Consider the following 16978-nt stretch of genomic DNA (forward strand, 5'->3'; position numbering starts at 1 on the left):
ATTAATCTGATTATTTTCTTAAAGTGCAATCGCAACAGGTATGCCATAATGGATAATATATCTAATTCTCTACACAGCCAACCGTACAGTCTAAAACACGGAAAGTTGCATTTATGGCGGGCTTACAGCAAGACATCTGAGGTAGTGTAAAGTATTTGCTGCCTCCTACTGGTGGAATCCAGTAACACAGTCTTTACATACAGTGTAACGGTTCAGCAAACATTAACACAGAACAACACATCCATAAAGTTACATTGTTTATTACACTAACAGGTAGGTAATAAACATTCAATTATTTAAAAAAATAAACATGATATTTGCTTTATAAAGGCTCAATTTTTCATATTATAATGTATTTTAGAGATCTTTTAATCTCAGTTGAATTGGAGTTATGTGGCCCATTGCACAGACTGTGACATCAAAGAGTGTTGGAGTTGTGGCTTGTACATAGTCAGCGGTTGGGTGATGTTCTCCAAAATGTTTATTGTTAGAAACAACAATAAAATAAAATACTATTCTACAAGAAAAAGGGGACAAAAATATTATCCACTCAAGAAAATGTATTTTATTTTCTCAAGAACTGTAAAAAGTTCAAATGAATTGAGAACTGTTTCCCACCCCTTACACTGGCCCCAACAGGCCTGATTTTGCCGTTCGGAAGCTGAGAAGCATTATCAATGCACAATTTGGGCACACACTTAAGTGGACAATTTGGACGAGCACTTACTTATGGCCAAATAACTTCCAGCATTTCTAGTGGTATGGGTCGTTGGGTCGGCACAACTTAGGTTGACAGTCATTAGATCGACCACTAGTGGTTGACATGCATTAGGTCGACAGGATCACTAGGTCGACATGTACTAAGTCGACAGGTCAAAAGGACGACATTTTTTTTTTTTTACTTTTTTTGGTATCGTTTTCTTCGTAAAGTGACGGGGAACCCCAATTAGTGCACCGTGTTCGCTCGCCATGCTTCGGGCAAGGTGCCTCGCTCTGCTACCGTTGCGCTCGGCACAGGTTACCGTTCCCAACTGTAGTCCACGTGGATCGTAAAGTATGAAAAAGTCCAAAAATTGTATTTAAAAAAAATTTCATGTCGACCTTTTGACCTGTCGACCTAGTACATGTTGATCTAATGACCATGTTGACCTAATGAATGTCGACCTACGTGGTGTCGACCTAATGACCGAATCCCCATTTCGAGGGTGATTAGTGTGATTGGAAGCCGGGTTTGTTCATTATTGCTTGAATCGAGACATGGGTATAAAATGTCTACTAGGTCCATAAAAAGCATTCGGGACACTAGGACTCTAGAAAGTAGGGTGAATCAGAGAACTGCTAGATTTCCATTCTTTATCCTTGTTTCATTCATCCCATACCGTCGTTCGGCAAATGTATCAGGATTGTTATCTCTACAATGTCCCATGCACTCTCAGCTGTACATTCCGTATTCACACTTCCACTCCTAGTCCCCGCGCTTCTTCAGGTTCACATAAATCCCATTCAGGGAGCTGAGAACTACTTGGGAAACGATCTCTGGTTCATGGTCAGGGGCTGGAAGTATCTGAAACCTCTGTAATGTCAGAGCCAGAGCGGTTTTCAGCTCATTCATAGCAAAGTTCTGCCCAATGCAATTTCTGCAAAGCAAAATATTATTTAGCAGACAAGGAGTGACGGCAGGTCAGATTCAGTTCCTATGTTTTCTGTAAACTTGTTTATTTCAAACAGTTTTGCAATAATAATAATAATAATAATAATAATAATAATAGTAATAATAACAATAACAATTTTATAGGTTATGCATTTTAACTCTTAATGGATGTCGACTATTACTAGTAGACCTATTGACTGTCAACCTTTTTACTGTCGACCTAAAGACCAGATACCATTTATATATATACACACATCCCTCTTTGTGAAATAAAGTCTGTACACCAGAACTATACAGCGGTCACTCATAGACCATAATGAGATTGCTGTCCTCTTATAGACCTTCACTGGCTGCCTGTAAAATGGCGAATCATCTTCAAGATTGGCTTACTGAATTTCAAAGCACTACATGACCAGGGCCCAAGGTACCTGCAGCAACTTCTGACCCCACACTGCCCCACTCGATTACTGTGATCTGTAGATGAAGGACTTTTAGCAGTACCTAGAATCTCCCATAATTCATCTGGGGGTCCAGCTTTTAGTCATGCGGCTCTGACTCTATGGAACTCACTTCCCCGCACAGTGCGAGAGGCCCCAACTATAGAATCCTTCAAAAGTAGACTCAAGACTTTCCTGTTTACTCAAGCATTCCCATAATGTCCCTTTAGTATATCTACATGTTTCTGTATTTTATGAAAAGCTTTTCTGTACTTCATTATTTTCTGTACTATTTTATGCTATGTATCTGTTAAGCGCCTTGAGTCCTATTGGAGAAAGAGCGCTATATAAATACAATTATTATTATTATTATTATTATTATAGACCTACCTGGGCCCGGCTGAGAAGGGAATAAAGGCGTGAGGGTGTCTGTTCGCTGAACTGTCTGCTGAAAACCGTGATGGGTCAAACACCTAATATAATATATAAAGAAAGTCTACAGATTACGTTCTTGTAATAAATAGCAGTTTTGTAAAAATAAGTATATATATTAGAGATGAGCGCCTGAAATTTTTCGGGTTTTGTGTTTTGGTTTTGGGTTCGGTTCCGCGGCCGTGTTTTGGGTTCGACCGCGTTTTGGCAAAACCTCACCGAATTTTTTTTGTCGGATTCGGGTGTGTTTTGGATTCGGGTGTTTTTTTTAAAAAACACTAAAAAACAGCTTAAATCATAGAATTTGGGGGTAATTTTGATCCCATATTATTATTAACCTCAAAAACCATAATTTCCACTCATTTTCAGTCTATTCTGAATACCTCACACCTCACAATATTATTTTTAGTCCTAAAATTTGCACCAAGGTCGCTGGATGACTAAGCTAAGCGACACTAGTGGCCGACACAAACACCTGGCCCATCTAGGAGTGGCACTGCAGTGTCACGCAGGATGTCCCTTCCAAAAAACCCTCCCCAATCAGCACATGACGCAAAGAAAAAAAGAGGCGCAATGAGGTAGCTGACTGTGTGAGTAAGATAAGCGACCCTAGTGGCCGACACAAACACCGGGCCCATTTAGGAGTGGCACTGCAGTGTCACGCAGGATGTCCCTTCCAAAAAACCCTCCCCAATCAGCACATGACGCAAAGAAAAAAAGAGGCGCAATGAGGTAGCTGACTGTGTGAGTAAGATTAGCGACCCTAGTGGCCGACACAAACACCGGGCCCATTTAGGAGTGGCACTGCAGTGTCACGCAGGATGTCACTTCCAAAAAACCCTCCCCAATCAGCACATGACGCAAAGAAAAAAAGAGGCGCAATGAGGTAGCTGACTGTGTGAGTAAGATTAGCGACCCTAGTGGCCGACACAAACACCGGGCCCATTTAGGAGTGGCACTGCAGTGTCACGCAGGATGTCCCTTCCAAAAAACCCTCCCCAATCAGCACATGACGCAAAGAAAAAAAGAGGCGCAATGAGGTAGCTGACTGTGTGAGTAAGATAAGCGACCCTAGTGGCCGACACAAACACCGGGCCCATTTAGGAGTGGCACTGCAGTGTCACGCAGGATGTCCCTTCCAAAAAACCCTCCCCAATCAGCACATGACGCAAAGAAAAAAAGAGGCGCAATGAGGTAGCTGACTGTGTGAGTAAGATTAGCGACCCTAGTGGCCGACACAAACACCGGGCCCATTTAGGAGTGGCACTGCAGTGTCACGCAGGATGTCACTTCCAAAAAACCCTCCCCAATCAGCACATGACGCAAAGAAAAAAAGAGGCGCAATGAGGTAGCTGACTGTGTGAGTAAGATTAGCGACCCTAGTGGCCGACACAAACACCGGGCCCATTTAGGAGTGGCACTGCAGTGTCACGCAGGATGTCCCTTCCAAAAAACCCTCCCCAATCAGCACATGACGCAAAGAAAAAAAGAGGCGCAATGAGGTAGCTGACTGTGTGAGTAAGATTAGCGACCCTAGTGGCCGACACAAACACCGGGCCCATTTATGAGTGGCACTGCAGTGTCACGCAGGATGTCCCTTCCAAAAAACCCTCCCCAATCAGCACATGACGCAAAGAAAAAAAGAGGCGCAATGAGGTAGCTGACTGTGTGAGTAAGATTAGCGACCCTAGTGGCCGACACAAACACCGGGCCCATTTAGGAGTGGCACTGCAGTGTCACGCAGGATGTCCCTTCCAAAAAACCCTCCCCAATCAGCACATGACGCAAAGAAAAAAAGAGGCGCAATGAGGTAGCTGACTGTGTGAGTAAGATTAGCGACCCTAGTGGCCGACACAAACACCGGGCCCATTTAGGAGTGGCACTGCAGTGTCACGCAGGATGTCCCTTCCAAAAAACCCTCCCCAAACAGCACATGACGCAAAGAAAAATAAAAGAAAAAAGAGGTGCAAGATGGAATTGTCCTTGGGCCCTCCCACCCACCCTTATGTTGTATAAACAAAACAGGACATGCACACTTTAACCAACCCATCATTTCAGTGACAGGGTCTGCCACACGACTGTGACTGATATGACGGGTTGGTTTGGACCCCCCCCCAAAAAGAAGCAATTAATCTTTCCTTGCACAAACTGGCTCTACAGAGGCAAGATGTCCACCTCATCATCACCCTCCGATATATCACCGTGTACATCCCCCTCCTCACAGATTATCAATTCGTCCCCACTGGAATCCACCATCTCAGCTCCCTGTGTACTTTGTGGAGGCAATTGCTGCTGGTCAATGTCTCCGCGGAGGAATTGATTATAATTCATTTTAATGAACATCATCTTCTCCACATTTTCTGGATGTAACCTCGTACGCCGATTGCTGACAAGGTGAGCGGCGGCACTAAACACTCTTTCGGAGTACACACTTGTGGGAGGGCAACTTAGGTAGAATAAAGCCAGTTTGTGCAATGGCCTCCAAATTGCCTCTTTTTCCTGCCAGTATAAGTATGGACTGTGTGACGTGCCTACTTGGATGCGGTCACTCATATAATCCTCCACCATTCTTTCAATGGTGAGAGAATCATATGCAGTGACAGTAGACGACATGTCCGTAATCGTTGTCAGGTCCTTCAGTCCGGACCAGATGTCAGCATCAGCAGTCGCTCCAGACTGCCCTGCATCACCGCCAGCGGGTGGGCTCGGAATTCTGAGCCTTTTCCTCGCACCCCCAGTTGCGGGAGAATGTGAAGGAGGAGATGTTGACAGGTCGCGTTCCGCTTGACTTGACAATTTTCTCACCAGCAGGTCTTTCAACCCCAGCAGACTTGTGTCTGCCGGAAAGAGAGATCCAAGGTAGGCTTTAAATCTAGGATCGAGCACGGTGGCCAAAATGTAGTGCTCTGATTTCAACAGATTGACCACCCGTGAATCCTTGTTAAGCGAATTAAGGGCTCCATCCACAAGTCCCACATGCCTAGCGGAATCGCTCCGTGTTAGCTCCTCCTTCAATGTCTCCAGCTTCTTCTGCAAAAGCCTGATGAGGGGAATGACCTGACTCAGGCTGGCAGTGTCTGAACTGACTTCACGTGTGGCAAGTTCAAAGGGCATCAGAACCTTGCACAACGTTGAAATCATTCTCCACTGCGCTTGAGACAGGTGCATTCCACCTCCTATATCGTGCTCAATTGTATAGGCTTGAATGGCCTTTTGCTGCTCCTCCAACCTCTGAAGCATATAGAGGGTTGAATTCCACCTCGTTACCACTTCTTGCTTCATATGATGGCAGGGCAGGTTCAGTAGTTTTTGGTGGTGCTCCAGTCTTCTGTACGTGGTGCCTGTACGCCGAAAGTGTCCCGCAATTTTTCTGGCCACCGACAGCATCTCTTGCACGCCCCTGTAGTTTTTTAAATAATTCTGCACCACCAAATTCAAGGTATGTGCAAAACATGGGACGTGCTGGAATTTGCCCATATTTAATGCACACACAATATTGCTGGCGTTGTCCGATGCCACAAATCCACAGGAGAGTCCAATTGGGGTAAGCCATTCCGCGATGATCTTCCTCAGTTGCCGTAAGAGGTTTTCAGCTGTGTGCGTATTCTGGAAACCGGTGATACAAAGCGTAGCCTGCCTAGGAAAGAGTTGGCGTTTGCGAGATGCTGCTACTGGTGCCGCCGCTGCTGTTCTTGCGGCGGGAGTCCATACATCTACCCAGTGGGCTGTCACAGTCATATAGTCCTGACCCTGCCCTGCTCCACTTGTCCACTTGTCCACATGTCCGTGGTTAAGTGGACATTGGGTACAACTGCATTTTTTAGGACACTGGTGAGTCTTTTTCTGAGGTCCGTGTACATTCTCGGTATCGCCTGCCTAGAGAAGTGGAACCTAGATGGTATTTGGTAACGGGGGCACACTGCCTCAATAAATTGTCTAGTTCCCTGTGAACTAACGGCGGATACCGGACGCACGTCTAACACCAACATAGTTGTCAAGGCCTCAGTTATCCGCTTTGCAGCAGGATGACTGCAGTGATATTTCATCTTCCTCGCAAAGGACTGTTGAACAGTCAATTGCTTACTGGAAGTAGTACAAGTGGGCTTACGACTTCCCCTCTGGGATGACCATCGACTCCCAGCAGCAACAACAGCAGCGCCAGCAGCAGTAGGCGTTACACGCAAGGATGCATCGGAGGAATCCCAGGCAGGAGAGGACTCATCAGAATTGCCAGTGACATTGCCTGCAGGACTATTGGCATTCCTGGGGAAGGAGGAAATTGACACTGAGGGAGTTGGTGGGGTGGTTTGCGTGAGCTTGGTTACAAGAGGAAGGGATTTACTGGTCAGTGGACTGCTTCCGCTGTCACCCAAAGTTTTTGAACTTGTCACTGACTTATTATGAATGCGCTGCAGGTGACGTATAAGGGAGGATGTTCCGAGGTGGTTAACGTCCTTACCCCTACTTATTACAGCTTGACAAAGGGAACACACGGCTTGACACCTGTTGTCCGCATTTCTGTTGAAATAGTTCCACACCGAAGAGCTGATTTTTTTGGTATTTTCACCAGGCATGTCAACGGCCATATTCCTCCCACGGACAACAGGTGTCTCCCCGGGTGCCTGACTTAAACAAACCACCTCACCATCAGAATCCTCCTGGTCAATTTCCTCCCCAGCACCAGCAACACCCATATCCTCCTCATCCTGGTGTACTTCAACACTGACATCTTCAATCTGACTATCAGGAACTGGACTGCGGGTGCTCCTTCCAGCACTTGCAGGGGGCGTGCAAATGGTGGAAGGCGCATGCTCTTCACGTCCAGTGTTGGGAAGGTCAGGCATCGCAACCGACACAATTGGACTCTCCTTGTGGATTTGGGATTTCGAAGAACGCACAGTTCTTTGCGGTGCTACTGCTTTTGCCAGCTTGAGTCTTTTCATTTTTCTAGCGAGAGGCTGAGTGCCTCCATCCTCATGTGAAGCTGAACCACTAGCCATGAACATAGGCCAGGGCCTCAGCCGTTCCTTGCCACTCCGTGTGGTAAATGGCATATTGGCAAGTTTACGCTTCTCCTCCGACAATTTTATTTTAGGTTTTGGAGTCCTTTTTTTACTGATATTTGGTGTTTTGGATTTGACATGCTCTGTACTATGACATTGGGCATCGGCCTTGGCAGACGACGTTGCTGGCATTTCATCGTCTCGGCCATGACTAGTGGCAGCAGCTTCAGCACGAGGTGGAAGTGGATCTTGATCTTTCCCTAATTTTGGAACCTCAACATTTTTGTTCTCCATATTTTAATAGGCACAACTAAAAGGCACCTCAGGTAAACAATGGAGATGGATGGATACTAGTATACAATTATGGACGGACTGCCGAGTGCCGACACAGAGGTAGCTACAGCCGTGAACTACCGTACTGTGTCTGCTGCTAATATAGACTGGTTGATAAAGAGATGTTGTAGTATGTATGTATGAAGAAGAAAGAAAAAAAAACCACGGTTAGGTGGTATACAATTATGGACGGACTGCCGAGTGCCGACACAGAGGTAGCCACAGCCGTGAACTACCGTACTGTACTGTGTCTGCTGCTAATATAGACTGGTTGATAAAGAGATGTCGTAGTATGTATGTATGAAGAAGAAAGAAAAAAAAACCACGGGTAGGTGGTATACAATTATGGACGGACTGCCGAGTGCCGACACAGAGGTAGCCACAGCCGTGAACTACCGTACTGTACTGTGTCTGCTGCTAATATAGACTGGTTGATAAAGAGATGTAGTAGTATGTATGTATGAAGAAGAAAGAAAAAAAAACCACGGGTAGGTGGTATACAATTATGGACGGACTGCCGAGTGCCGACACAGAGGTAGCCACAGCCGTGAACTACCGTACTGTACTGTGTCTGCTGCTAATATAGACTGGTTGATAAAGAGATGTCGTAGTATGTATGTATGAAGAAGAAAGAAAAAAAAACCACGGTTAGGTGGTATACAATTATGGACGGACTGCCGAGTGCCGACACAGAGGTAGCCACAGCCGTGAACTACCGTACTGTACTGTGTCTGCTGCTAATATAGACTGGTTGATAAAGAGATGTCGTAGTTTGTATGTATAAAGAAGAAAGAAAAAAAAACCACGGTTAGGTGGTATACAATAATGGACGGACTGCCGAGTGCCGACACAGAGGTAGCCACAGCCGTGAACTACCGTACTGTATTGTGTCTGCTGCTAATATAGACTGGTTGATAAAGAGATGTAGTAGTATGTATGTATAAAGAAGAAAGAAAAAAAAACCACGGGTAGGTGGTATACAATTATGGATGGACTGCCGAGTGCCGACACAGAGGTAGCTACAGCCGTGAACTACCGTACTGTGTCTGCTGCGACTGGATGATAAATAATGATATAAAAAATATATATATATCACTACTGCAGCCGGACAGGTATATATATTATATAATGACGGACCTGCTGGACACTGTCTGTCAGCAGAATGAGTTTTTTATAGAATAAAAAAAAAAACACCACACAAGTGAAGTCACACGACGAGTGTTTAACTTTTTCAGGCAATCACAATATAGTATACTACTAACTATACTGGTGGTCAGTGTGGTCAGGTCACTGGTCAGTCACACTGGCAGTGGCACTCCTGCAGCAAAAGTGTGCACTGTTTAATTTTAATATAATATGTACTCCTGGCTCCTGCTATAACCTATAACTGGCACTGCAGTGCTCCCCAGTCTCCCCCACAATTATAAGCTGTGTGAGCTGAGCACAGTCAGATATATAATATATACATAGATGATGCAGGCATGCAGCACACTGGGCTGAGCAGTGCACACAGATATGGTATGTGACTGAGTCACTGTGTGTACCGTTTTTTTCAGGCAGAGAACGGATATATTAAATAAAACAACTGCACTGCTGGTGGTCACTGTGGTCAGTCACTAAACTCTGCACTCTCTTCTACAGTATCAGCCTCAGGTCAATCTCTCTCTCTCTCTCTCTCTCCTAATCTAAATGGAGAGGACGCCAGCCACGTCCTCTCCCTATCAATCTCAATGCACGTGTGAAAATGGCGGCGACGCGCGGCTCCTTATATAGAATCCGAGTCTCGCGAGAATCCGACAGCGTCATGATGACGTTCGGGCGCGCTCGGGTTAACCGAGCAAGGCGGGAAGATCCGAGTCGCTCGGACCCGTGAAAAAAAACATGAAGTTCGTGCGGGTTCGGATTCAGAGAAACCGAACCCGCTCATCTCTAATATATATCAGACACAAGCACATAAGTAAATAAAATGGCTACATTACTCCTATAGTCAAACAACACTGTAATACTGTGGATTTTTATAAATAAGGTTTATTTCAATTTTATATAAAATGTTCGGTAAAACACATGGACATCCGCATCCCATCCTGCATAACAACCCAATGTATCTGCGTAGTTGCATTAATGTGTAAGCTCATTTGGGCAGGGCTAGGTTTACTTTAAGTTTCATGTTGGTGTATGTACAGTAATCTGTGTCATGCTCCCAGGTGCGCAGAGAGACGGAAGGAGGCTCCAAGTAACACATATCTGGGCCTCTGTAGGTGCGCAAGAGTGCACTGGTGATGTAGCCATGATTACACCAACCCAGCAACAGCATAAGGATGTACACCTGGACTAGCATGTAGCCACGCCCCCTCTAGTGGCCACGCCTACCCAGAACCTGGCGCTACCAGATGTCTCAGCAGCCTTAATGATTTCCCCGAACCACAGCACTAATAAAGAGGATTAGGGGTCTATTAATGTAATAATGTAATGTTTAGATTTTACTTATCACCAAACATCGCATTTTTATCGTTTTTCGGGGGGGGGGTCTTCATTTTTTATCGCACTTCATTATTACTTACCTTTTCCATGATGCAATCTGATAACCAGTGCTTTGACGATGCGGCTCCGTCCTTATCGCGGCTGTCTTCATTTCTTCTCTACTGCGCATGCACTGGAGAAAGCACCGCAGCAGCAGCAGTGGCGGCAGAGTACAGGTGACGGGGGGAGGTGAGGCAATGGGCAGTCAGCAAAGGTGATCTGGCATATGCATGTTGGGTCACCTTGCTATAGTACTGGGGAGGGGGGGGGGGGGGGGGGGGGTTAGGAGCAGAACAAGAGGTCACTGGGGCAGTAAGGAAGAGGTAACCTGGCATATGCCTATATCGGGTCACCTTACTATAGCAGCTGCGGGGTTAGGGGCAAAAGAAGGGGGAGAAGAAGCTGGAGCAGCCAGGAGGAGGTGACCCAGCATATGAATATGTTGGGTCACCTTATAGCAGCAGTGAGTGTAGGTGCACAGTGAGGGGGCACTGGGGCAGCAGGGAGGGCAGTCAGGGGGAGGAGCCCCGACATATACATAATTGGCCGGCAGCAGATAAGGGGGTGGGAAGAGCAGGGAGGAGGTGGGGAGACTGTTGTCTCCGCTGCTCTTCTCCCCTCAGCAGGCTGCCTATGCCATTCTGAGATGGCGAATGGATTTTGAGACACGATACGGAAAGCTGGGCTTCTATGAATCACTCTCCCTATACTACTGTATGGGGAAGTGGTCCTGACACAGAGCTGGGGCACCGCTGGAGAAATCTCAGATTTCCCCACGGTCACACCTTCTGTGACTAGGAGGTAGCAGTGAAAAGGGGATCAATATGAAATGCCTACAAAGTCCAGACGTTGAAAATACCGACAGCAAATAGCCGATGGTCAAAATACCGACAAGGTCAAAATACCGACATTTAAAATGTCGAAGGGTCAAAAAGTCGACACAAGTTTTCATTGGGTTTTTGAGTGTATGTCGACATAGGTCGACATGGGCACCGTATCAGTGTACAGCGTCCCCTCACACTCTGCACACTATTATATTCCCCCACCCCCCCTCCAGGTCCACTGGGATGGTAAAGTATGAACAAGTCGGTTTCAATGAAAAAATCATGTCGACTTTTTGACATGTCGCCATTTTAAATGTCTGTATTTTGAACTTGTCCGTATTTTAAATGTCGGTATTTTGACCATGTCGTTATTTTGACCTTGTCAGTATTTTGACCATCGGTCAATGGTTGTCGATATTTGACGTTTGGGATTTTGATTGTAGGTAAATTGACTGCATCCCGTGAAAAGCCCTGTTATCACTGATAAAAGACTTTCCACTGCTACATGAATAGACTCCTTAAGACAATTAAGTAAATGTTTCTGTTTGCCCAGTCAAGGTAAAAGTATGTGCACCGGAAATTTTTCGGGTTTTGTGTTTTGGTTTTGGGTTCGGTTCCGTGGCCGTGTTTTGGGTTCGAACGCGTTTTGGCAAAACCTCACCGAATTTTTTTTGTCGGATTCGGGTGTGTTTTGGATTCGGGTGTTTTTTTTTCAAAAAACTCTAAAAAACAGCTTAAATCATAGAATTTGGGGGTCATTTTGATCCCAAAGTATTATTAACCTCAATAACCATAATTTCCACTCATTTTCAGTCTATTCTGAACACCTCACACCTCACAATATTATTTTTAGTCCTAAAATTTGCACCGAGGTCGCTGGATGACTAAGCTCAGCGACCCAAGTGGCCGACACAAACACCTGGCCCATCTAGGAGTGGCACTGCAGTGTCACGCAGGATGGCCCTTCCAAAAAACACTCCCCAAACAGCACATGACGCAAAGAAAAATGAAAGAAAAAAGAGGTGCAAGATGGAATTGTCCTTGGGCCCTCCCACCCACCCTTATGTTGTATAAACAGGACATGCACACTTTAACCAACCCATCATTTCAGTGACAGGGTCTGCCACACGACTGTGACTGAAATGACGGGTTGGTTTGGACCCCCACCAAAAAAGAAGCAATTAATCTCTCCTTGCACAAACTGGCTCTACAGAGGCAAGATGTCCACCTCATCATCATCCTCCGATTCATCACCGTGTACATCCCCCTCCTCACAGATTATCAATTCGTCCCCACTGGAATCCACCATCACAGCTCCCTGTGTACTTTGTGGAGGCAATTGCTGCTGGTGAATGTCTCCATGGAGGAATTGATTATAATTAATTTTAATGAACATCATCTTCTCCACATTTTCTGGAAGTAACCTCGTACGCCGATTGCTGACAAGGTGAGCGGCGGCACTAAACACTCTTTCGGAGTACACACTTGTGGGAGGGCAACTTAGGTAGAATAAAGCCAGTTTGTGCAAGGTCCTCCAAATTGCCTCTTTTTCCTGCCAGTATACGTACGGACTGTCTGACGTGCCTACTTGGATGCGGTCACTCATATAATCCTCCACCATTCTTTCAATGGAGAGAGAATCATATGCAGTGCCAGTAGACGAAATGTCCGTAATCGTTGGCAGGTCCTTCAGTCCGGACCAGATGTCAGCATCAGCAGTCGCTCCAGACTGCCCTGCATCACCGCCAGCGGGTGGGCTCGGAATTCTGAGCCTTTTCCTCGCACCCCCAGTTGCGGGAGAATGTGAAGGAGGAGATGTTGACAGGTCGCGTTCCGCTTGACTTGACAATTTTCTCACCAGCAGTTCTTTGAACCCCTGCAGACTTGTGTCTGCCGGAAAGAGAGATCCAAGGTAGGTTTTAAATCTAGGATCGAGCACGGTGGCCAAAATGTAGTGCTCTGATTTCAACTGATTGACCACCCGTGAATCCTTGTTAAGCGAATTAAGGGCTCCATCCACAAGTCCCACATGCCAAAAGGTTGCAGAACCTTGCACAACGTTGAAATCATTCTCCACTGCGCTTGAGACAGGTGCATTCCACCTCCTATATCGTGGTCAGTTGTATAGGCTTGAATGGCCTTTTGCTGCTCCTCCAACCTCTGAAGCATATAGAGGGTTGAATTCCACCTCGTTACCACTTCTTGCTTCAGATGATGGCAGGGCAGGTTCAGGCGTTTTTGGTGTTGCTCCAGTCTTCTGTACGTGGTGCCTGTACGCCGAAAGTGTCCCGCAATTCTTCTGGCCACCGACAGCATCTCTTGCACGCCCCTGTCGTTTTTTAAATAATTCTGCACCACCAAATTCAAGGTATGTGCAAAACATGGGACGTGCTGGAATTTGCCCAGATTTAATGCACACACAATATTGCTGGCGTTGTCCGATGCCACAAATCCACAGGAGAGTCCAATTGGGGTAAGCCATTCTGCGATGATCTTCCTCAGTTGCCGTAAGAGGTTTTCAGCTGTGTGCGTATTCTGGAAAGCGGTGATACAAAGCGTAGCCTGCCTAGGAAAGAGTTGGCGTTTGCGAGATGCTGCTCCTGGTGCCGCCGCTGCTGTTCTTGCGGCGGGAGTCAATACATCTACCCAGTGGGCTGTCACAGTCATATAGTCCTGAGTCTGCCCTGCTCCACTTGTCCACATGTCCGTGGTTAAGTGGACATTGGGTACAACTGCATTTTTTAGGACACTGGTGAGTCTTTTTCTGAGGTCTGTGTACATTTTCGGTATCGCCTGCCTAGAGAAATGGAACCTAGATGGTATTTGGTACCGGGGACACAGTACCTCAAACAAGTCTATTGTTGGCTCTGCAGTAATGATGGATACCGGAACCACGTTTCTCACCGCCCAGGATGCCAAGGCCTCAGTTATCCGCTTTGCAGCAGGATGACTGCTGTGATATTTCATCTTCCTCGCAAAGGACTGTTGGACAGTCAATTGCTTGGTGGAAGTAGTAAAAGTCGTCTTACGACTTCCCCTCTGGGATGACCATCGACTCCCAGCAGCAACAACAGCAGCGCCAGCAGCAGTAGGCGTTACACGCAAGGATGCATCGGAGGAATCCCAGGCAGGAGAGGACTCGTCAGAATTGCCAGTGACATGGCCTGCAGGACTATTGGCATTCCTGGGGAAGGAGGAAATTGACACTGAGGGAGTTGGTGGGGTGGTTTGCGTGAGCTTGGTTACAAGAGGAAGGGATTTACTGGTCAGTGGACTGCTTCCGCTGTCGCCCAAAGTTTTTGAACTTGTCACTGACTTATGATGAATGCGCTGCAGGTGACGTATAAGGGAGGATGTTCCGAGGTGGTTAACGTCCTTACCCCTACTTATTACAGCTTGACAAAGGCAACACACGGCTTGACACCTGTTGTCCGCATTTCTGTTGAAATACTTCCACACCGAAGAGCTGATTTTTTTGGTATTTTCACCAGGCATGTCAACGGCCATATTCCTCCCACGGACAACAGGTGTCTCCCCGGGTGCCTGACTTAAACAAACCACCTCACCATCAGAATCCTCCTTGTCAATTTCCTCCCCAGCGCCAGCAACACCCATATCCTCCTCATCCTGGTGTACTTCAACACTGACATCTTCAATCTGACTATCAGGAACTGGACTGCGGGTGCTCCTTCCAGCACTTGCAGGGGGCGCGCAAATGGTGGAAGGCGCATGCTCTTCACGTCCAGTGTTGGGAAGGTCAGGCATCGCAACCGACACAATTGGACTCTCCTTGTGGATTTGTGATTTCGAAGAACGCACAGTTCTTTGCTGTGCTTTTGCCAGCTTAAGTCTTTTCATTTATCTAGCGAGAGGCTGAGTGCTTCCATCCTCATGTGAAGCTGAACCACTAGCCATGAACATAGGCCAGGGCCTCAGCCGTTCCTTGCCACTCCGTGTGGTAAATGGCATATTGGCAAGTTTACGCTTCTCCTCCGACAATTTTATTTTAGATTTTTGAGTCCTTTTTTTACTGATATTTTGTGTTTTGGATTTTACATGCTCTGTACTATTACATTGGGCATCGGCCTTGGCAGACGACGTTGATGGAATTTCATCGTCTCGGCCATGACTAGTGGCAGCAGCTTCAGCACGAGGTGGAAGTGGATCTTGATCTTTCCCTATTTTTGGAACCTCAACATTTTTGTTCTCCATTTTTAATAGGCACAACTAAAAGGCACCTCAGGTAAACAATGGAGATGGATGGATACTAGTATACTTATGGATGACGAGTGACTGACGACACAGAGGTAGCTACAGCCGTGGACTACCGTACTGCGTCTGCTAGTATAGAGATGATAATGATATAAAAAATATATATATATCACTACTGCAGGTATATATAATATAATGACGGACCTGCTGGACACTGTCAGCAGATTTCTAAACTACTAGTATGAAGAAGATAGAAAAAAAAAACCCACCACAGGTAGGTATACAATTATGGACGAGCACTGACGACACAGAGGTAGCTACAGCCATGGACTACCGTACTGCGTCTGCTAGTATAGAGATGATAATGATATAAAAAATATATATATATATATCACTACTGCAGGTATATATAATATAATGACGGACCTGCTGGACACTGTCAGCAGACTCCTAAACTACTAGTATGAAGAAGATAAAAAAAAAACCCCACCACAGGTAGGTATACAATTATGGACGAGCACTGACGACACAGAGGTAGCTACAGCCGTGGACTACCGTACTGCGTCTGCTAATATAGAGATGATAAAGATGATAGAGATGAACAAAAAAAATATAACACTATGTTAGGGTCTCCTGCCCTGTGCTGCCACGTCGTCATGGCAACCGGGAGACAAGTGCTAGTGGAGTAACCTGAGCGCAGCTGATACTCCGGTTCGGGTCTTTTGCTGTGCAGTGGTTATAGGCTCTGTGCACGGCAGGGGATCCGGTGCTGGTTTTTGTGCTCACAGTCTGTGAGGTCTGAGTGGGGCGTGGACAGCACCTGCTTTATAAGGCCTCTTTTCAGGGTAAGCAGATGCTGCTGAATCTTTGTTGGTTAGTCAGTTCATGAAAGTTAGCCAGTACTGTGTAGCTTTGTATTTGTTTGTTGCTTACTGCAAATAGGCCTGGGGATTTGGTATTACACTCTGCCAATCCAGACCTAGCAGTAAGACTGGAGTCAGTCGTTTAGCTTGCTGGGGTTCTGTTACCACTCTGTGAACTTAGCAAGTTTGCGGCTGTATTCTAAGACTTGCCTGTCTAATCCTGTCTCACTGTGCTAGGTGTCAGGGGTCAGTTTAGTGGCAGTAAGCTAAAACCTGTGCACTGCAAGTGAGAAATAGGATTGTGGAGACTCTCCTTGTGTCTATCATTCCATCTCTGACCAAGGAGTTTACTGCCACACCCGTTGGTAACCCTTTAGGGTTTTGCTGTTGCCCTTAGCAACAGCATTTCGGGTTTTCTATGTATTAAAACACAACATCTTGCTTTTTCCATCTGTGCAGTTCTAATACAAAGGAGATACCCAGTTCCTTAGCCTCTGGGCTTCTCTGTTCACTTTGTGTGTATTTTGTTACCCTATTACCTTCTGTGTACGTTATGTCATATTCCCCAGTTTGTCTGTGAGTCCATTTGTTTTGCATAACAGTTCAAACACCAGTACATTCCTGCAGACACTGGAGTGCATAACAGTTCTGACACCAGTACTTTCCTGCAGGCACTGGTGTGCATAACATATTCAGCAGCCTA

General features: G+C 46.1%; 1 protein-coding gene across 1 annotated transcript in view; it reads right to left on the minus strand.

Annotated features, from left to right (window-relative positions):
* Positions 1-244: 244 nt before the first annotated feature.
* Positions 245-16978, minus strand: part of LOC134957595 (cytochrome P450 4B1-like) — a 64023-nt gene continuing 47289 nt past the window's right edge. The window contains exons 11-12 of the mRNA XM_063939608.1: positions 2479-2561; positions 245-1637 (exon numbers count right to left, since the gene is read on the minus strand). Coding sequence (XP_063795678.1) covers positions 1466-1637; positions 2479-2561 — 255 coding nt within the window. The 3' untranslated portion in view covers positions 245-1465. The remainder of the gene's footprint in view (positions 1638-2478; positions 2562-16978) is intronic.

Source organism: Pseudophryne corroboree, chromosome 9 (assembly GCF_028390025.1).
Source record: "Pseudophryne corroboree isolate aPseCor3 chromosome 9, aPseCor3.hap2, whole genome shotgun sequence".
Classification (NCBI taxonomy): Eukaryota; Metazoa; Chordata; class Amphibia; order Anura; family Myobatrachidae; genus Pseudophryne; species Pseudophryne corroboree.